This window comes from Rhinolophus hipposideros (genome assembly GCF_964194185.1).
Source record: "Rhinolophus hipposideros genome assembly, chromosome: 26".
Taxonomy (NCBI): Eukaryota; Metazoa; Chordata; class Mammalia; order Chiroptera; family Rhinolophidae; genus Rhinolophus; species Rhinolophus hipposideros.
In genome coordinates this window covers 14,637,330-14,659,191 of record NC_138072.1, presented here as the reverse complement: position 1 = coordinate 14,659,191, position 21,862 = coordinate 14,637,330, and the positions used below count along the sequence as shown (strand labels likewise).

At 53.3% G+C, this 21,862-nt stretch overlaps 1 protein-coding gene across 20 annotated transcripts in view; it reads right to left on the bottom strand.

Annotated features, from left to right (window-relative positions):
• COQ8A (coenzyme Q8A) overlaps positions 1-21,862 on the bottom strand; it is a 46,930-nt gene that overhangs the window by 9,794 nt on the left and 15,274 nt on the right. For 14 of the 20 annotated variants that reach the window (XR_013992655.1, XR_013992656.1, XR_013992657.1 and 11 more), the window contains 3 exons: positions 11,986-12,171; positions 8,439-8,819; positions 8,131-8,197 (listed from right to left, as the gene is read on the bottom strand). Coding sequence is in view for 17 of the 20 variants with exons in the window: in XM_081039111.1 (XP_080895237.1) it covers positions 8,131-8,197; positions 8,439-8,819; positions 11,986-12,162 (625 nt within the window). In the remaining 3 variants the exon portion in view is untranslated. Of the gene's footprint in view, positions 1-8,130; positions 8,198-8,438; positions 8,820-11,985; positions 12,172-12,253; positions 12,378-15,729; positions 16,720-17,239; positions 17,336-18,195; positions 18,301-18,629; positions 18,816-19,065; positions 19,624-21,862 lie in introns of those variants that run through there. The other 6 variants (XM_081039116.1, XM_081039117.1, XM_081039113.1 and 3 more) reach the window with 6 other exon arrangements.

The window sequence follows — 21,862 nt, the reverse complement described above, 5'->3', positions numbered from 1 at the left end:
AAATTATTAGAGATATTTTACTTTTTTTTTTTGTCTAAAGTCTTCAAAATCCGGTGTGTATTTTACCCTCAGAACATGTCAAGTTGGGACCAGCCACATTTCAGGTGCTCGACACCCCACGTGGCTGGTGGCTGCTGCAGGGGGCAGCAGAGGGATAATAAGCCAAGCTCTGGCAACTACAGGAAGAAGCCACAGTCACCTGGAAATGGCCCTCAGTGTCACCAAGGGCAGCAGTACTGGGATACATGTCCCAGGGCTTGTTTTCCCCACCAGGTCAGAGCTGGGAGCCGCGTCGCCAATTAAACACTAACTCCCCTGCCGCCTGCCCCGCCCTCCGGCCCACCAAACACACTATCTGAATGAGCAACACAAATGATAACAGGCAGTAACCTTCAAACTGTAGTAACCTTCACCAAAGGCTCTGCACCTAGATTTTTCTGTGCCTAGATCAAGTCCAAAGACAAACCCATAAAAGAGGCAGATGGCATCAGATGTTATCCAGCCTGGCCACTGTCAGCTGATACCACAGCTGTGGGGGGCCCCGAACCCCTCCTTTAAGCAGAGGCACCCCCCAGCTCCTCCTGCTGGGACCCCTCAGAGGCTCTGTCAAACTGTTCTCTGGCCATGTCCAGACTGCAGGTCAGAGCTAAAGCTCTCCAAGGCCAAGGCCCTGTCATGAAATAAGTCACCACAAGAACCTTCTGCAAAGGAGGGCGCCTCCGGTGGTCCTTCCTCAGCACTGTCCCCGGCCAGGCCCGAGGTGCTGCCAGCTGAGGCCCCCCTGCAGCCCAGGCAGCCAGTCCAGCAGCCCTGACCTGGGCGTCGGGCTCCTACTCTAGTGGACAGAACATAAGCTGGCTCCCACAATCCCTGACCCGGCCAAGCTTACAGCGTTCCCAGAACCTTGTCAGAGGGAAGGGCAGGGCCCAGCCAGACTCTTCCTTCTCCCAGGACCAGGTGGCAGCTAGGGGCAACTCCTGGAAGATGATCCCTCTGCCTAGGACTCCTCAGGATCTGGAGAGGCCCCCCCGGAACCCACGCTCGCTTGTGCACGTGCGTTCTCTCTGTCACCTGCAGCCCCGCCTCGGCACCCTCAGAACAGCGTGCGTCTCCATCGTGTCTGATCCACACTCAGGCCCGGCCCGCTAGGAGTCCTGCAGGACAACCAGCCACAGAACCTTCTCTGGCCTCCATCCTAGCCTGTGAGAAGGCACCAGCCCCTTCCAAGAAAGTTCCTGACGTTTTCTCTCACAAAGGTTTTGCAGTCAAGAAATGCAGGGGGAGTGGCGGGGAGCAGGGCGGTAGGAACACACTGGCTCTCTTCCCAGGCTGGGGGCCTCCTCCTGTGACCTGGGAGCAAAGGCCCCCAGCCCAGCCCCTGCCTCCCGGAAGTCCCTCTGGAGGTCATCCGAGCGAAACGGGGCCTTCCCTGGAACCGCCAATGGGCTTCTGCCCAGGCCGGCACCAGAGGATAAAAAAAAAAAACACTCGGCCCGGTGGCTCTGGTGGTTGGAGCTCCGTGCTCCTAACTCCGAAGGCTGCAGTTCGATTCCCACATGGGCCAGTGGGCTCTCAACCACAAGGTTGCCGGTTCAACTCCTCGACTCCCGCAAGGGATGGTGGGCTGTGCCCCCTGCAACTAACAACAGCAACTGGACCTGGAGCTGAGCTGTGCCCTCCACAACTAAGACTGAAAGGACAACAACTTGACTTGGAAAAAGACCTGGAAGCACACACTGTTCCCCAATAAAGTCCTGTTCCCCTTCCCCAATAAAATCTTAAAGAAAAAAAAAAAAAAAACCACTCAAACTCCTTCAAACAGCCCATTGGTAAGGAAGCTTGGGGAAAGGTGTCTCCGAGCAGGAAGAAGTAAGGAAATGCTCCAGGCATGTTAGCCACCGAGGCTCAAGGCAGTAATGGGGACAAAGAGACAGCTCTGGACAGACGGACGGACGAGCAGCGCAGCACTCGCGCTGTGCACCAGGCGCTGAGCTCTCGCTTTACTACCACACGCCGCCCCGGCCCGGGAGAAGAGGGGGCCTGGGGAGGGGGCTGCAGCCCACAGCACAGGAGGAAGGGGGCCAGGAAGGAGCGGGGAGGAAGCTCCCTGGAGCGTGTTCTCGCAGGTTCTCAGGAGCTGGCCCCCCCATACCCCCCATGCCAGAGCCATACATAGCCAGCCCTGCTGGCTGACGGGGACGAAGGCCTCTTATGGGAGGTGGGCTCAGACCGCCATTTGGGATAGACGCCTCGTGCGCTCCGGTCCCAGGCTGACAAATAAGCAAGTGGCCCTGGGCGACGGGTGACTATGGCTCGGCTTCCTTGTCTGTAACTGGAGACAATAACTGCCCTAACCTCCCTCACAGAGTTTCTCAGAGGGCGAAAGACCTGAAAGCCCCCTTTAAAGTCTGCTCCTGAAAAGGCAGAAACCCTGCTCGACACCCCTGCCAAGAGCACGGAACTTGGGAACTTCCCTGTGTGGCCGCCTCAGGAGGCAGCAGGAAATCAGGCGAGGGAACTGCTGTCACTGAGTGCCACCCCCGAGGAGAGGCCAGAGCAGTGGGCCTCAGACACAGCCCATCCCCACTGGGACCTCAGGTCTCCACGACCTCGGTGAAAATCAAGTGCCCTATTGATCCATGTTTGGGGAAGGCCTGACTGCGGGCAAGTCAACAAATACCACACCAGGAGGTCGGAACGTCTCATGCTGCCTCGGGAGCTGTCAACACTTCTGCCCCAGCCGTCCTGCCTCTGCGTCCTGCCCACAGCCCACTGCAGCAGCCAAGGAGCCCAAAGCACCACCCCTGCGGGTCGGCTCTGCAAGTCCCGAGAAGCCACACGGGGTCTCCATCAGTGTGTCTCGGTCTGGACACAAAGACGAAGGAGTGAGTGAATCACAAAACTCAGTTCTTCAATTTATTCTCCTTTATCTTGAGAGTGTGTCTTTTGTACTTTTGCCTTTTTAAAATGCCCTTTCAAAAAGGTCCATAAAATGATGGTAATAGATGATGGTAGTTTCTGTTGTGTTTTAAATGTTCTTACTTGAAAAAATTTAAAAATAACCCAACTATACCCATTCACCCAATGTTTGTTTTGAATTTTACCACTGAGATGGGGAGGAGGGGACACAAAGCATGGGGAAGGGGCATGATGATCTCAGAGAGAGCTGTGTTGCTGCTAAAGCAACAGTACCCCCAGGTGTATCAGAATCTTTAGGAAATTAAGCAACAATAGCCATCAGCTTTGCACTTCAACCTAAGCAACACCTGTCTTCTAACATGAATGAGAACACTTGTATGTTACTTTGTATCTTAAGAAACCCAATGGAGTCTCATAAACTATTTTTTAAAGCAAAGTACATTCTGGGAGTGAGGTTCCCTTAATCTATTAAAAATCGTAGGATTCCCAAGGGTCCACTCTCTCTGCATTCCTGCGTAGAATCTAAATATCCTTATCTCTTCCCATTTCTTCACTTGTTTCCTCTGTCTTCCTATTTCCCTTCCTTAGTATTCTCCTCCCTTTTACCTTAATGATGTGGACTGTAAATTCCTGGGTGAAGGTCCCAGCAACCACCAGTGCTCAGCTCCCTTCAGTAACTTTTCTGTCGTGTCTACTTTATTAAAGTCTTATTTCCATAATCATCCAGTTCTCCCTCATTTTATAGGTTCAGAGATGTCTTATCTCCTCTGAACCTATAAGACTGACACACAAACAGCAAAAAGGATGGAAAATACAGAAAGCAGTAGAGGGAACACATAGAACAGAAGGAAAATATCTAACGTTATGTGTAATTGGAGCCCCAGAAGGAGAGGAGAGAGAGAACAGAGCAGAAGCAATATATAAAGAAATGACCAGAATTTTCCAAAACTGATGAAAGACATCAAGTCACAGGCTCTAGAAACTCCAAGTTAGAAACTTTGCAAACTCCAAGCAGGATAAATACAAAGCAAATCACACCCAAGCACATTATAGTCAAACTGCTAAACATGAAAAGAAAAAAGAAAAAATCTTAAAAGCAGCCAGAGGACAAAAACACACCTGACTTTAAAAGGAGCAGCAATAAAACAAACAGCTGTTTGCAACAGACAATGGAATAGTATGGTTCAGGTTTTAAAAGGAAATCTTTTCAAACATGGACTATTATGCCCAGCCAAAATACCATCTAAAACAAAAGTGTAATAAAGACATTTTCACACAAATAAAAAAGAAAATTAAAGATCAGCAAACTGCATTATAAGAAAGAGAAAGAAGTTCTGCAGAGAAAAGGACAATTATTCCAAATACAATTATGGAAATGCAGGGAGAAAGAAACACAAAAAAGGGTAAATGTGTGATAAATCTAAATTCATATAAGCTGTATGAAGAAATAATATGGGGTTTAATATATCTTAATAATTTAATATATAGTATAAAACATGTAGAAACAAAATACATACACACATATGCCTGCGCATGGGAGGGAATAGGTGGATTTAAAGTGCTCTCCGTTCCTAGCATTATTTGGAAAACAGTAAAAATAATCATTTCTATTACGTTGTAGTAAGTCGAGGATACATACTATAATCTCGAGTCACCACTAAAACAACAGAGTAACACACAAGCTAATAAAGAAAAAAATGTATAATAAAAAAAGTCTTTGGTTAACTAAAAAGAAGGCAAGACAGGATAAAAAAGGGCAGCATAACAGATGGGTCAAATAATAAACAAAGACTAAGATAGTAAATATAAACCCCAGTACATCAGCAACTTCATTATATGTTAATGGACTAAATACTTGCATTATAAGACTAAGATTACTGGTCTGGGCTTAAATCATAGAAAACAATTATACAACATCCTTACAAAAGACATACCTTAAACATAAGGACATAAAAGGGTTGGAAGAAGAAGGAAGGAAAAAAGAGATACCGTGCAAACATTAACCACCACCCCCCCAAAAAAAAACCCCTGAAACCCCACTATAACAGTACCAGACAATGCAGACTTTCATAGAGAGAGGGGTGTAACATAAGAATAAAGGAGTCAATCCCCAAGAGCATATACGTACTCTAAATCTGTAACCAACGAGTAACACAGCTTCAAAACATTAAAGCAGACATTGACAGGACTACAAAAGGTAGGGAAGTCCACAATCATAGTATGAGACTTTTAAATGTCTTGAGATCTGACAGAATGAACAGACCCAAACACTAAAAGATCTGATCAATGTGAGGAACAAACTAGGTAAGGCAGCTGTATCACTGCACCAACAATGGCAGAATTCCTGTCAGGTACACAGGAACATTTAGCAAAGTACTCCCATTGGAGTCAAGAACCCATATTTTACAGAAGGGGAAAAACCAAGGCAGGCCCAAGATGACACAGAAGAGGGCTGGAATCATAACCCAGGTGTTACGATGAACTAAAGCCCAGTTCTGACCCCAAATCCCAAACCCGACCCTATGTTGCACATCATTCTGTAACAAACTCCGCTCTCCACACAGGGCCCATAACACCGGAGCATGATGTCCCACAGCCACGGGGACTCAGGACTGCCAGCCTCGTCTCGGCATCAGAACGAGCCCCAGAACCTGGAGCCCCCGCCTTCCACTCCATACGGCTCCCTGCTGCCGACCTCTCAACAGCGACCTCCCCAAGATCTCAAGCAATCCCTTTCCTTCGTCCCCAGGTGACACATTTCCTAAAGCCTGTTGCTCTACACCTGAAAGGCATCTCACCCCCATGAGGGGAACTAGAAGTGTTTTCTAGGGGAACAGAGTCGAGTAGTGTCAGTCAGACTTGTATTTCACAGGGCGATGAAGACTGCACACAGGTAATATGCTTACACCTCTGAAGCAAAAGTAGTTTTGCAACATGTGCAGTTCTTTCTAAGGATCTATGATATTAATTCTGATCCTTTTCTGTTCAGTTACATTCTGTTTGTCTTTTAAATGCTGGTCCTGACCCACTAAATTGATTTCACACTCACTCAAGGGTCGTGATCACGGCTTGAAAACCTCTGGATGAGGCAGAAGGCCCAGAACTCACTTCTGGAGCCAGAACAAGACATTTTTTCCACACCTGGATCCCCTTTGCCCCAATGCTGCCGCCACCTCTGAGCCTGAAACATCGGCTGCTAACTGCCTGGGCAACAATGTGGGCAGCTCTGAATGACAGCTGTGGGCAAACCTCCAACACACAGACACCGGAGGGTAGGCCAGGCTTCGGGCAGCTGTCAGAAGGGCTCAAGAAGCTCTGTCTGTGCAAAGCACCTACCAAAGCAGGGCTTCTCCACCCCAACAGCCCCCGAGGGGAGCCCTGCACCCTGCTTTTACTGGTTGCCTTTTTGTCCTACACACCTACTTCAGTCTGTCTTCTTACCCACTGCACCAGGACTTCATGGTGTTCCATCAAACTCTAACTTACCATCACAACCGTCATTCTGACCCCTTTTCCCAGACTCTCCACTACCCCACCCCGCTAAGATGCCCAGAAGAGGATTACACTCATTCTAAAATAAAATACATCACGTCAGTCAGACTAAGCCTTCCGGGGAAAGGGCTCTGTGATGAGTCCTGGTCTGCAGTGAGGGGAGGAGGGTTATAGAGAAAAACTACAGGGTACGAAGAGGATAGTTCCCGCCCTCAAACTCAAAGGGGAGACAAGAGAACCTCCATTTAATTCTTTAAATAAGAAATAATAAATGCTACCCAACTGATAGCCACAGTGTAAAGCAGGGAACATGCCAAGTCTTCTGAGAAGGATCATTGGAGGCCACCAGGGCAGCGATTCTCAGACTCATTCCTCAGGTGGCGCCACCTTAGGAACTTACGATGTTCTATGAGCAACTGCCTGAAATGCTACCCCATTAAAGTGAAATAAAGCAATAATTTTGTGCTAATATTCAGGTGACACTTTATGCTAGATTCTTGAACATCTAGGTAGCAGACACCAAATTTTAAGACAGCAGTAAGGAAGACAACCCCCCGGCTGAGAAAATTCCACCCAATTAACCTAGTGCGCTCTGCGCGTAGGAAGAAGCCAACCATCAAAGTCAGAACACACGCACCGGTCCAGTCCCAGGGTACCAGGTGATCGGGGAGCACGGAGCCAGGCTTGAACGAGGAGTGGGATGAGGTTTCCGAAAGAGAAGAGCCAGCAGACAACAGCACGCATGACGGAGGGTACGTGGGAGAGGACACATATAAACAAGCCCCAAAAGCAAAAGGCAGGTAGGCAGACACACGATCGTGGGCCTTTGTGACCACTCAGCACTAGCGTAGTCACGAACCCAGCAGACCTCTGTCACACGCCACCTGCCCAGTAACCCCCCGGCCCCGGCCCGTATGTGAACCAAGTTGCCCAAACTGTTCCTTTCATTCACCGTGTTATCTGGTGAACCTACCGAGGACAGCGAGCTTTGGAGAAAAGCACGCAGACACTGTGTCTTAAAGTATGTATACCACTGCAAAGGAGATGGCGCTTGCAATGGGAACACCCTGGTCAGGAAATAAGTGACAGATATGACAACACGATGTCATAAAGGCAGGCACAGTGGCTATAAATCTTCACTACAAAATCGTCCTTCAACTCAGACAGAAAAAGCACAGGTCAGGGTGGACACAATGGCTCCTCCAACCCCCAAAGGACAAATAAAGCCACAACTCTACAGCATCTCAGAATGGACTTCGGGCCACAGCTCAGTCGCATCACTGACGCCCTGCAGGCCTGAGAATCCAGGAAGTGGTTGGACCAGAGGCAAAACCCACTCTGTCTAGGAGGCAAACGGACCCAGTGGAGTACTTCTGCTGCCCAGCTTCCTTCCTGCAGAGGCTCCGAAGGGGCTGAGCAGCCAGAGGCCACGGGAGGATGAAAGGCTGATCCTGCAGGCGCTGCCCCCTAAGCGGTGCCTGAGAAGCAAAGCTCAGCTCACAGCGTGGCAGGAGCCACACCAGTCCCGAGTGAGCTGAAGCAGAGTGGAGTCCGGTAGTTGGATCATGCGCCCGTGGGAAAGATCCAGGACCAGCAAACGCAGGAGCTACCATCCTCCCTGGGACCCCTGGGTCCCCAGCCTCTTCCACCTCCATGTGGGGCCCCAAGACTGGCATGCCAGGGCAGGAGAGACGGCGCAGGGGCACGCAGCCACCTTACCTCCAAAGTTGGCCAGCCGCCCAATCCTCGTAACTGGCACCTTCCGTTCCCGAGCCCGCTCACTGAGCTAGAGGGACAAGAGAAAGAGACCTCAAGGAATCAAAGAACAAGGACAGGACTGACCTTCAGGGGTTCATGCTGCCCCCCCACACACCCCTTCTCCACCCCCAAACGCAGCAGCGCTGCCCGGCAGCACACCCCACCAAGGGGCCTCCACACCACGCCAGCTGGAGAGTGTCCCTGGAGGGGAACTGTCTCTCTGCAGGAACCACCCACAGGCCCCACACCAGGGGCTCTCCTGGACGCACCATCTGCTTGTGGGGCTTGCTCTCGGGGCGAGCCTTGGCCTGCCGGGCCTTCTCTATGTCCTCGGCTGTGAGGCCCCCCACCGGGGACTGGTCCTGGTGGAAGAACCTGCGCTGAAGGCCCGGACCAGAGAAGGGGGTGCCGGCATCTCCAAAGAGCCTCCCATTCGCCCTGCCCAGAGGGGAGGAGGCCTGGCCCGCGAGCCCCGCTTCCCTAAAGGGTCCGCTGTCAGCATAGGCAGGAGCTGGGCCCTCGCTGCCCATGTGTTCGGGGGCTGCAGAGAAGTCTGCGGAGGCTCCCTCAGCCCCAGGCCCGGAGAAGTGGAACTCTGCTTCTGGGTCGTCAAAGCTCTCGGCAACGTTAGGCTCCTCATACTTCTGGTCCTGCAGGAAGAGACGCCAGCGTGAGAGGAGCAAGGGGCCAGCCAGGAGCTCCTCCGTGTGCCTGGCGCCCTCTGCCCAGGACAGCACACCACTGCTGTCCCACCGCCTGCCCTCCATGCTCGTCCCAAGGCCTGTGGGCAGGTCCGGAGGCGAGCAGCACCTTCCCTGCCCAGGAGCCAGGAGCCCCGGGTTCCAGGTCTGCTTCTACCAGGGCTCTGCTGCATGGTCCCGGGCAAGCCACACGGTCACGGGGACCTGGGGGGCCCAGCCGGGACCAGGCGAGTGGCCATCACTCTCGGCAGCAAGTTCCTCACACGTTAACCGGGGCGAAGGACAGGCGTCCAGGGCCTTGGGGAGTGTGGGAACTGCACCAACAACGGGAGCTCTGAGAAGTCAGCTCAACCACACGCCAGCGAGGACAGGGCGGCGCACAGAGGGGTCGCCCTGCCACCCAGGCCAGCACCTCACGGCACACACGCTCCACCAGTCAGCCCTCGTGGGCCTTGAAGAGGTCGTCGCCGAGGGCTTGTCACAACCAGGACCGACCTGCCTGTCCCTGGGCGCTGGGGACACAGAGGCAGGCAAGAAGGGGGATACCCAATGTTTTCCCTGTGACAGTTGCCAAGACATGAACTTTGGGCCCAGGTTCTTTCTACTTTTGACCCCTGAGTGACCTTGAGTGGGTTCCTGACCCCTCTCTGCCACTTCCTCATCTGAAAATAGGATTCCCCACAGTCACAGAGTGATGTGGGGCCACCGACAAGGCCAGGGGAACAGCACTGACTCCGGAAGGGAGGTCCGTGGCCTGATCCCGGTCCCCTGAAATGGATCCATGCACACAGTGTGGTCGCCGCTTCTGCACACACAGCAGCAGCCACAGCCCTGCATTCTCAGCTGTGTTAGATGGTGCGGGATCCAAGGAGATAAGACTTGCCTCCAGTGGAAGGAAAGAGACTGGCTATGGCTCTCACGTCATGAGGGAGAAACAGGCTGAGAGCTAAGGAATCTGGGGAAGGCCCACCAGCCAGCCAGGGGCAGAGCAGGGACCCAGGCCGAGGCTTGGCCCGCCGGCCACCTGCAGGCTGCCAGACAGCGCTTTTCTCAGAGCAGAAATAACTGGTGTTGGAGTCACAAGGTCCCTCTCAAGACGGCTGGGAAGCCCTGGGGTGACAGGACTGGGGCAAGGCCCGCAGAGCCTCCTTCTGCCCCGACTCCCGACTCCCGTATGGCCACCTGGCCCTGCATAACCACGACCTGATGCCCCGGGGGCAAAACAGGGTCCTCAAGGTCTCAGTGGGGCCAGACTCGTGAGTGTCTAATGAATGAAGGCGTGAATGAACCCCCAGAGGAGCTGGAGGGAGAGGCCTCTAGGGTATGCGGCCCTCTGTCCCCTCAGAGAGAAATGTGACACCGGAATCTAAGTGCTGAGGGAAAGAACGGGAGCACAGTGGAGGCCATCGCCCGGCTCGAGGCCTCCCTCCTGCCTCCAAATGACTGTGCTGGGGGACGGCCCTGCCCCTTCAGAGACGGGGCCAGGCCTGTTCCAGGGGACGGGGGGCTGGGCAGGAGCCTGGTCTCTCAGGGAGCCCTCCGAGCTCTCACTCCTGGGCAGCCTCACCTCCTGGGTATTCCATAGGGAGACGATGGCCCCTCACTAGAAAAGGCGCCGAAGGAGGTGGCCAGCGCCACAGCCGGCCTCCCCGGAGGGAGGGCAAGGGCAGGGAGTCTTAGACTGGGAAGAAGACAAAGGAATCTGACCCAGTCACTTAATGATGACAGGCCTCACGTTAAGGTTCTTAGTCTCAGTTTCCCCATCTGATAAACGGGGTAAGCATCTAGGCCTGCCCCTCCCAGGACAGCAGTAGGGCTCAGATGTGATCATGATATGAAGACCTCTAGAAGTTAAAGGCATTCGTGCGTGATGAGAGAGACATATCACCACTGGACCCTTAGAAACAGGAGGGGAGGGGCTGGGAATCCGCAAACAGACTGACCAGAGGCCTGTGCGCTGATGGCCTCCCAGCCTGGACTGTCCTTTGACCAGAAGGTCCGCCGATCACAGCACAGAAATGCAGGAGATGGCAGCAGGGCTCCCTCTGCAGCCCACCTCCCCACACGTATGTGCCCATGCACACGTGTGCACACACCCCTTCCCATCCCCTGGGCCATCAGGAATAGCTGCGGGGGCGGTGCAGGGTGACACCACAGTGGACAGCACTCTGCGGTGTCAAGCCCTGTTTAGTCACATCCCCAGCACTCGTTTTTTTGCGTAAACCTTCCCCTCGGGGGGTAAAACGTAGAGGCTCTCTGGAGCATGACACAAAAGACACCCTGAGGGAGGAGACGCAGGAGGTGACGCTGTCCTCACTTTCCCCCTGGAAAGGAGCGCAGCCCCTCAATCAGGACCCAGAGACCCGCAGAAACATGAAGGAGACACGTGAGGCCTGGTCCTGGCTCTGGCCCAGCGGACATGGCGGCAAGCACCTTTGAAGCCTGAGGAAGGCCCAGTGGTATCTCCATGCTGAGGCCTGATGGCCAGTGAACACGTTTCCCAGCCCGGCCGTGTCCCCAAGACCCCCGAGCCTATACTGGGTGGCTTCTGTCACTTCCTTACAGGATTAAGCCAACAGAAAAACACTAACATAAATCAGATAAACAGGGAGAAGGTGCTTTGTCTTCTAAACAAAAATGGTTTCAGTGAAGCAAGCATACAGGGTTCCTTTCGGCGGCCTCCCTTAAGAATACAGGTGTTACTTTTTTCTCTGTGATTTTTTTCAGTTTTCAAAATTAAAAAGGCCTCTGCTTAGTACCTTTAGGGCAGTCCCAGAGACTGGATGCGGCCAGGCGGAGGGAGCGGGATGGGGCCTGGTCGCCGCCCCGCGCCCCGGGCCCCGCGCCCCGCGCCCGGCACCACTGTCAGTGCTGGTGAACCGCTCATCTAACAAGGGAGTTGGAGCTCCCTCCGGGCTCAGGAAGCTTCCTTCCTTTAACTACAGCTTGAGTCGTACCATGGCAGCCTCACACGGGGAGCCTGCCACCCGGAAGGACAGCAGGTTACAGTAGCCCTGGGCTCTCTGGCCCAGCCACCTGGCGAGTCCTGGTCTCACCAAAGGCTCCAGGTCCAGCCCCCCTCCCACGGGCGCCCCTCCTGGACAGGCCTCCTTACCTGCACCATCCCCAAGACCATGCCGATCTTCTCCGCAGCCGTGGACGGCAGGGCGCTGGCCGCCATGATGAGCTCCCCGCTGAGGCCCAAGTGCTGCAGGTGGGTTTCCATGGCGGCCTGTGTCAGCTTGGCAAGGCCTCTGAACACCATGATGGCGTCCCCCAACATGGCAGCCATCCTTCAAGGCTGGAAGAGAACGTGCCAGTCAGGGCGGGGGCTGGGGGGCGCCACGCCTCCCACGGGTCACACTCACACAGATTAACCCCACCCCGAAGTCGGGCAGAAGGAGACTGGCTGTTTGGTTTCCCTGATGTCCCTTCTGATCCAGGCTGACAGAGAAAGGAGAGCGAGGAAGGGCCCAGGGCTCAAGGACGGCTCCCCCGCTGCAGGGCACTGAGCAGAACGAAAGACTCCGGGCGCGGAGCTGTACGCCAGGCACGTCCTCACCTGGGCCTCCCGCCAACCTATGAAACACTTGAGGCCCAGAGAGGTAAGGTGACTTGCCCAGAGTCTCCCAGCCACCAAGTGGCAGACCCAGGACTTGAATCTGGGTGTACGGACTTAGTCCAGGCCTCTTTCCTCTGCACACACTGCAGGCTGGGGCGGCAGCCTCTGTCCTGACGTAGCTCCCTGCAGGGCACAGGGGCCCAACCCGAACCTTTCAGGGCCGGCCTGCCTCCGTCCGGCCACTGTCACTCGGCCCAGTGAAGCCTCTACTGACACGCACAGACGAGGGACAACCAGAGCCCCCTCCCCTCCCTCAGGCCCTAATATTCACCAAGCCAACGTTTCCCAACTGCAGGCAGACCACAGGGCAATGCATTTGGAAAACCCTACACAGCATTAAAAACAAACAACATGAGGTGACCAGAAACAAGCATGAGAGGTACTGTGGGTGGCGCTGTCTCAGGAACCCTGTTTCCCTTGTGTGTACACGTGAGCTTCTCTCTCCTTTCTCTCTCCTGGGTCACAGCCTAAAATGTGTTTCTTAATGTAGTCAGGGTCAAAGAGGCTGAAAGCCAGTGTACACAGCAGTACCCGAAGGGTGGGGAGTGTGCTGTCAATCATCCGAGTATTTCTGAAGACCTACTAGGGGCTATGTACTGGGAGGGGTAAGATAAGGTCCTTCTAACAAATTGGGGCTGAAGAAAAGCCACAACGGAAAGGAGCAGGAGAGCCCCCCTGGAGGAGCTCTCTGGCCAGCGCAGGGAGGATCTGGGATCTAAGCATCTCAGAACAATCGAGACAGGAGAGGGGTGTGGGAGGCACTGCAAGCAGAAGACCTGCAGGAACAAACATGTGGAGGCTGAGAAGGGCCGGACACACCCTGGACGCAGGGCCGGGCCAACAAGAGGGAGGGGCGGTCGCAGGGACACCTGTGGATTCGGCCTTCTCATCACACTAATGACCAGAAGCACAGACGGGCAGCTCAGGTACCCGGGGACTTCTGAAGACGGTGGCAGGCGCCCTCCCAGGTGCCCCTTGCAGGGGAGCAGCCCCGTCAGCCCAAGGCCTCAGCAGGGACGGCTCTGCTCCTGAGCAGTGGAATCGGAGTGAGAGCCAGAGACACCCACGCACGCACAGGAGCCTGGAGAGCTGAGCTGACCTGCCCTAACCTGCCCTTGAGAACACCTTCACCTTCACGTGAGAGCAGCCACCAGGCACTGGGCTGGGTGCGTTCCACACCTCATCTCCTTTCAATCTTTATAAACAGCCGAATGACGTGGATATGACTGCCCCCGTTTCAAAAAGAGAAAACGAAAGCCAGACAGCCTAACTAAGCAGCCAAGGTCATTCGGTTCCTGAAGGTGGCCCTGGGGTCCTATCCTGGCCCTCATCTGCTGGGAGCTCACCGCTCCACGCTGCCTCCCCAGACGCTTGGCCTCTGGCCTCCAGGCTCCCCCAAGGCACAGGGCACAGATCAGGCCAAACGGACCACCCGCACCCTGATTAAAACCAAGGAGGTTTTTGGAAGGTGACTATACACTTGAAAGAGATGGGAAGGGCAGGGGGGCTAGCCAGGCCCCTCACCTGGTGCCATGTCACACCCAGGCTCTCTCTGGGCTCATGTCTTTAACCAAGGGTGAGCCCCACAGACATTCCCAAAGGTTAGGAAGGGTGCTACATAATCAGAATCAAATCTGGCCGGTGCCAGCTCTCAACAACTCCCCAGCTCCCTGGCCTCACCCCCAGCACACAGACATACCGTCCAGTGCAGGAGAAGCACCCACCAAGGCCCACACACCCCAGTGACACAGCAGGTTTTTGAAAGAGACCTCAAGGACATGCAATGGTGGAGGCGGGGCCCCAGCCACAGCTATTCACAGCTATTCACAGCTATTCAGAAGGACCCTTGCTGGTGGCCTCAGGACCATCCACTGCACCCCACTGGTGTCCTCAGAAACAGGCCTTCCCCTTGCTCACCTCTGAATCCAATCAAGATAACTACAGCAGGAGTCTCCCACTGGCCCAAGCCCCAATACTTCCAAAACCTCACCTTGTGTTACGTCAAGTCTGCCTAAGACCTATTTAATTCAGACTTTGTTTTCGGGCTTAAAACTAATTCTGCCTGAATTTCTCATCCTAGTTATCGAAACCATACACTAAAATTTCACTCGCGTAAAGCTAATGAGTGGTTTATTGGCCCAGTTATCTTCCTCTAGCTTGAACAGCCCAGGGCACCGACAGGAGGTCGATTGTAAAGATCCATTTCCGGCCCAGCAGGGCTGGAACCCACCTCACTTGTCCTAACTCTTCTGGTTTCCACGCGTGTCAGCACTGAGCAGAGCTCCGTGACAGGCCGGGATTGCACCTACATTTCACACTGACGCTTTTCAAGAAATTCGTAAGAGGAGAAACTGTTCAATAAATTGACCAAAATTTTTTAAAGTCCTGCATTTGGGAAGTAATCATGATTTCTTTTGGTATCTTCCTCAGTGTATTTTCTTAACTTTTTTAGCTCATATAGCTTACTTTCAAAATAGCGAATAAGTCCTCTTTAAAAAGTACACATTAAAAAGTCATTAGTTATGCCTTTCTTCCTGCCAAAATGGTCGTCCTCACACCGCGAAAGCTCCCAGGGGGCACGAGTCTCCCCCTGGACAGCAGCCCCGCTGGGAGCAGGAAGACTAGACCCCTTCTTCTGCAGGGAAGGCCCCTCCACGTGGGAACAACCACAGAAATACACCTTCTGGCTTACTGTTGGCTTCCTGTGAAGCAAACTCTGCTTTTCTTAAATCAACAGATGTTGGTAATAAACCCAGCCTATCACTTGTGAGCAGGTTCACACGTGGAGGCCTATTTCAAAACCACAGCTTGCGCCCACACTCCCTTGACAAACATTATTTATCTAATGTGCTGGGGCCGAACGCAAACCTCCCACATGCTGCTCCGCTCGGTAAAAGTAAACCGTTCCCACTCACAGCAACACCAGGGACTATTTTGCAAAGGAGCGTCTACCCTCACAAAAGCAGAGGGAGGGAAGGGGAACAACCGCCAGAGGAAGTATCTTTCCAGAACTTGCTCACCTTCTGGTTTTCAAAGATTGGGTCTCACAAACCCTACTTCTCCGTGGCAGAATCCCAACATGACTCAGAATCCAGAACTTGGGTGCAAACCCCTCTAGGAATGCACAAAACCAGGCACCCAGCTGCACCAGGAGGCCTTTTCATCACGATCTTAGATAAATAAAATCGAAAGCTCCCACACACATTTAATAACACCAATGAAAAATCTTATTCTCACCACGATTCCATCGCCAAGCGTTACGGCCCTCACCCCACGCCACTTCATCGTGCTGGTCTTGAGTGGGTTTTCGGGACCTCTCCTGAGAGTCACACAGGCATTGAGGCTTCAGGCTCCACCACTTGACTGCCTCTGCCCCCGAGGCCTCGTCGCCCCCCAGGTCCCCGTGAGGGGAAGCCCAAGGTGCCAGGTGAGCACAAACGAATGGAGCGGTGGGGGTATCGGACGGGCACGCACTTTCAGAAGTGCCCAGGAGGTACTGGCACCAAAAGCAGTCATTCGCGGAGCAGGGCCAGTCTGTGCAGGTCGGAGATGAACCTGCCCTTGGCCCTGGGGTACTCAGAGCTGCGGTGGCACGCAGGCTCCTCTACAATGGGCACAGATACCAGGGAGACAGCCAGAGGCGCGCTGAGGCTGACACGCCAGGATCACGGGGTGTCTGTCCAGTGGAAAGCACCGTCCCAGGGGCCTGACACAGGGTCCCAGCTCTGCCGCTGCTGCTGCTACTACACCTGTTAATTGCCTCTTCGTCCCTTTCAGTAGGAAAGGGCTCTGGGTGGCTCTCCAAGCCCCATGTCCGGTCCTACGTGCTAAAGAGCTACAAAGGAAGTAAATAAAGGTGCTGTCTAGAGAGAGAACGAACTGGAATACATGCAGTTCACCACTCCCCAGGGACAAAGCAGCACAGGCAGAGAGGTCCCCTGGCAGGGGAGTCCTCACGCTCCAGAGGAAGTTTTCCTGCTGAACCTTCCCGAGACGCCGTCTCATGTCCCACACGTGTGGGAGCAGAGTCACACAGGACCGCCTACCTGGCCAGATGCGGTAGCATGCACCGGCAGGGAACAAGCTGTGTTCTTTCTAAAAAATAGATATAACCGGCAATCCTGACAGGCACAAAGCAAAGGAAGGCATCACACACTTTCCAACTCAGGACCCACATGGGGAAACTTATTTTGGGAGGAGGGTTCCCATGTACATCCAAGTCCCCCCTTCACAGTCAGAACTAACCGTCTGTCGCTTGCTCTTCTCATGAAGTGACAGCAAGCCAGGGACAGTGTGTGAATTTACTAAGCCATGTTCAATCCCCTCCGTGACATGATAAAGCGTGGCATGGAGACCCGTGAAGCCGTGGAGTTGGTACCCCTAAAGACAGCACGCCCTCCTCTGGTCTCTTCCCACCCTCAGCTGCCCCGTAGCCTTGCGGTGGCATAAGGACCCCCCGCTTGGGTATAAGGACCCAAAAGCAAGCTGCGCAGGAAGCCAAACATCTTGGGGAGTGTGTGAAGCTCACTGACAAGCCTTCTCTAGAGCAGGCGGCGTCCAGCTGTCTGCGACATGCACGTCACCCAACGCCCGATGGCATCGAGGGCGGCGTGTGCAAAACTGACCTCACCTCCCCCCACCCTCCCCAGGCTCCCGACCCCGAGCAATGCGACCCCGAGCAAAGCGACCACCACCCACTTCTCTCCAACCCTCCTCACCCCCCCCCAGTCCACCAGAATGTTCTCACCTGGGCAACAGAAACAGCCTCTCTGCCCCTCCTATCTGCTCCCCATGCCACCGCCAGAGCAATCACTTTACAAGGAAAATCCTATCGAACCACTCCCAGGATTCCTGACTTCTCTGAGATTCCTAAGGGGCTGAAAGAAGCGTCATGGCCCCCCCACCCCCAGCCTTCTCTTGCCACATTCGCTCCACTAACTGTCAGGCTCCAGTCAGGCCAACCCAACTCTCCCGCAGCCTTTGCACAGGCCTGCACTGCCTTTCCTCCTCACCAAGTCTCCGCTCAAACATCACCTCTTCCAGGAAGCCCTCCCCAGCATGTCCCCCCAAGGCACCCTGTTCTTCCCCCATCCTAGCAGTGACCACGCTCTGAATCTGCCTGTGTCACGGTTTTTCCACCCCACTTGGCTGTCTCCCAGAGAAAGGCAAAACCACACCCGTCTTCCCCGCTCTGTATCTACAGCACCTACTACTGTGCTCAGCAGAGCAGGCAGGTAAGAAATATGTTAAATGAAATGAACTCAGCTGGTCTCTCCAAAATTCAAGAAAGCCTGCCATTTCTGGGACTGGCTCCACCTGCGTGCAGCTTTTAATCTACATACGGAATCAAAGGCCTCTTAGAAGCCTGGTCTGAGGCGGGGTTCTCACAGGAATCACGGAGGACTCAGTAAAGCTGGGCCCCACCCCAGCTGCTGATTCTGTAGGTCTGGGACCAGGCCTGGAAACCTGCACTGCTAACAAGGTCCCACTGCTGCTGCTGTGCCGAGAGCCCGGTTCTGCAGGGAGAGGGGGGAAGGGTGCGAGGTGGCCCACGCCGACGGGCAGGCAGGACATCTAAACAGAGATCCTTTCCTAAAGTTTCTCCCTGCTACCCCCTCCCCAAAAGTCTGGCTTTGCCTTAAGTGGGAAGCTTCCACCGGCCCCTTCCTTTCCCATTTTCCCCTCAAGAAACGGAAAACGGACCTCAAAAATGAATGAGCTTAAAGACAATGACCCAGCCAGCCAGCCAGCCAGCCAGCCACCACGGGCCCTGCAGACTGTCACGCCCAGCATTCTTCAGAAAGGGCTGTTTGATGACCTTCAGGAGGCCCCGGGAGGGGCTCCCAAGTGGCCTCCTGCCCCCCTCCCAGGCAGAACAATCGTTTTACTTTGGGCATGAACATTCTCGGCTGGACTGCATGGGCTGCGAGGAGTTCCTTTACACGCTTGACATTTCCCTTTTACTCTAAGAAGAAAGGAATTGCCAACTGTTTCCTCTACGGACTCAGAGGAATGTGTGTATCGGGGAAGAACTTCAACTTCTGAGCCAATCCCGGATTTCCGCACATGTGCTCTCCATCTCGGACTTGAAAAATCACACACCAGCAACCATCACTTGGCGACCATCACTCAAATACCTCGGGCAACTCCAGGCTTCTGTCCAGTGAGGTCCAGCCTCAGGGTCTCTGTCAGCAGGTTCAGAAATATCCTACTATGCTATCAAATGAAGAACCCAGGGGAAGAGAGAAAAACAGCCTCCGTGCTTCTGTCGGCCCGCCAGCCCCAGCCCGGCCTGGTGAGTCAAACCTTCAAAACAGTCACTCGTTCCCACAGTGGCAGGTCACCTCTAAAATGCTCCAACCCTGAGGTTTACAGGAAGTCCTCATGCCCTTTCTCCCCACTCCCTCAGGCCATCCTGCCTAAGAGCTTTCCAAAAACCCTGCCAAAATCTGCCAAATTGCATTTCCCCAGAGAACAGATGTGTGTGATAATTCAGCTCTAAGACTGTAAATCACAGCATTGTCTAAGATTGGTAATGCAAATAGTGGTATACTCACAGGACGGAATACTCACCATTTAAATGACACTGAAAGGTATTTACTGACAAATAAGAAAGCTCATTCCATCTTCCCACATGACAAAAAAGCAGGTTACAAAATATTATTATCCTTCCGTTTGGAAATGGGAGAGAGGAGAGGAGGGAGGAGAGGAGGGGAGGAGAGGAGAGGGGAGGGAGGAGAGCAAGGGAGGGAGGAGACGAGAGGGGGGAGGAGAGGAGAGGAGGGAGGAGAGGAGAGGAGAGGAGAGGCGGGGAGGGGAGAAGAGAGGAGAGGGGAGGGAAGTGAAGGAGGGGAGGGAGAAAGGGAAGGAAGAGAGGGAGGGAGGAAGATGGATCACAGAGTGTGCAAAACAGTCACAGTGGTTTTCTCTGGGTGCTGGGATGATAGATTCTTTTTACTTTCTTCATTTTCTTTATATTTTCTAAAATTTTCTACAAAGAACACACACTACTTTTATAATAGACAATAAATTATACAAAAATAATCTTAAACATCTGTTGTCAAAATAAACAACACAAGAAAACACACAAAGGTGTAATGTAAAGAAACTGTCCCGCGTCCCTAAGTGTCTGTCCCAGGCAGAATGGGCAGCAGCTAGACGGTAATCAGAATGCTATAAATAACGCCTCTCCACACCCTGAGTTAGCCTGTCCTTCCTCAGAAGAACAGGCTAACCAACTGCTCCAACCGGCTGCCAGGAAGATGGAATATGGCCACACCACTTTGGGGAAAGAGGCTCAACTGCCCTTCTCAGAAAGTGGTGAGAAAATCAACTGGGCCAGGCTGGCAGCGTCTAATGCTGGCCCGGTGTAAGACAGAAATAATTAATGTGTACTCCACCCCACCCCCACCCAAAAAAGAAAATAGGGTCCTAGTTTAGAATAATGGAGTCAGTGCCGTAACCACATTTTTCTGCAGCAAAACTTAAGACGTGTAAGATGACAAGCGCCCTTCCAGGTTAGGGGTCAGCAAACCACAGCCTTAGCCAAGTCCAGCCCTGCCACCTGTTTCGTGTATCAATATTTACTGGAATACATCCCTGCTCATTCATTTACGGATTGTCTACAGCTGATTCATTTACATATGTATTGTCTATGGTTGTTTGGGGGTTTTGGTTTTTGGGGGGTTTTTTAAGCTATAAGAGCTTAAAGCTTTTTAAGCTGAATAGTTGTAAGAGAGACATAAGATCCACAAAGCCTAAAATATTTACTGTCTGGCCCTTTGTATCAAGTTTATCAACCCCTATTCTAGGGCCAGAAAAAAATACAACCACAACTGTCCCAGGAAATCTGGAAAGTTCAACTCAAGTCATATCAGAAGCACCCAATGAGGCTGAGATTCCCTAGTATTACAGCTCTGCTCCAGACCCCCCCAGATGGGCCCCCCCAGGGTCCCCCAGGCTGCAGACGCACAAGGGGCGGGGCTCTGTGGTGACCCAGCCTCAGGGCTGCTCGGAAGGGTCAGGTAGGAGGGTGGGGGGGCGCCACCTCTGCCCCTTCTGCCTTTCAGGATGCCCCCAGCCGTACCACTGCCGCCTGCATTCCTCTGCCTCACAGTAAGCTGCTCAATGCCACTGGGGGTCCACACCTGGAGTCGAGCACATATAAATCCCCCCACCGTCTCACCAGTCCTTCATTCCTGCTTTCACCACCTCCCTCCCAAGAGGCCCCCTGCCAGGCAAGCACCAGATGTGTGCTGGGGACTGGGGTTCCAGTCGGAGGCAGAAGCAGAGGTACACGCTGCCTCCACCCTAAGCCCCACGCGGCCCCCCCCATGGGACCTGGAGGCCTCCCGATGAGTCACACAGGCTGGACCCCACACGGGTCTGTCTGAAACTGCGGCCCGTGGATGACCCAGTAGAACCATGCCTTGTAAGGAGTTATTTTGGGGGTCAAGTTGTCTTCCAGACTAAGAGCTGCATGTTCCCTCAAAAGCTGCTTCTGAACTATTGGGATTTTTCCTGGAACGGTTTAAAAATTATACACTCTTGTGCTAACATACAAGAGCTTGTATACAGGCACTCTGACGCTCTCCCCAATGAATGTAACCAGTTCCTCAAAAGGTTTTATTTTGTGAGCAGTAGACCAGCACAGCGTGATGGTAACTAGAGCTGCTATTATTTATTAAGAGTTTATTACATGCCAGGCTCTGTGCTAAGTGTTCTACGGGTATTATCTCAATTGTTTTTATAAGGTAGGTACTGTTATTGTGCCGATTTTACAGAAGGAACTAAGGGACAGAGAAGTTAAGTAATTTGCCCAAAGCCACACAGCTCAGGAGGAGAGCCAGGGCTTGAATCTATCATGGCTCAGGAGCCAGGCAACCACTTAACAGAGAAGGGGAGAAAACAACCAAAAGTGTATGTTTTGATGTCCTAGACAGCAAGGCCCCCTTCTCTACCCTCTGGGAGACTAAAATATGCTTAGGATTCCCTTGTGTGTTGCTGAGATGGGCCCTGGGCAGGAGAAATCGCAGCCTCCAGAGGGGAACCCAACGCCATGGATAAACCTGCTCGGGTCCAGGGCAGGAGGCACGGAGGGCCCTCAGTGGCCTTTCCTCCCTCTGGGGAGGATGTACCTGATTACAAACGCGGCTTCTAAAGCCAACCGGCCAAGCATGGCGTCCTGACAGAAATTTCATTTTCTGACTAAAAACCCACCAAAGTTTTCAGGGGAAAGCATGAAAACATACTTGGATTGGGAAGTAACAGTGATAAAGCAGTCAGAACGCTCAGGAGTTAGGGCCTTCGGTTCAAATCCTGACTCTGCCGCTGACCGAAGTCACTTACGCACACCTTTGTGCCTCAGTTC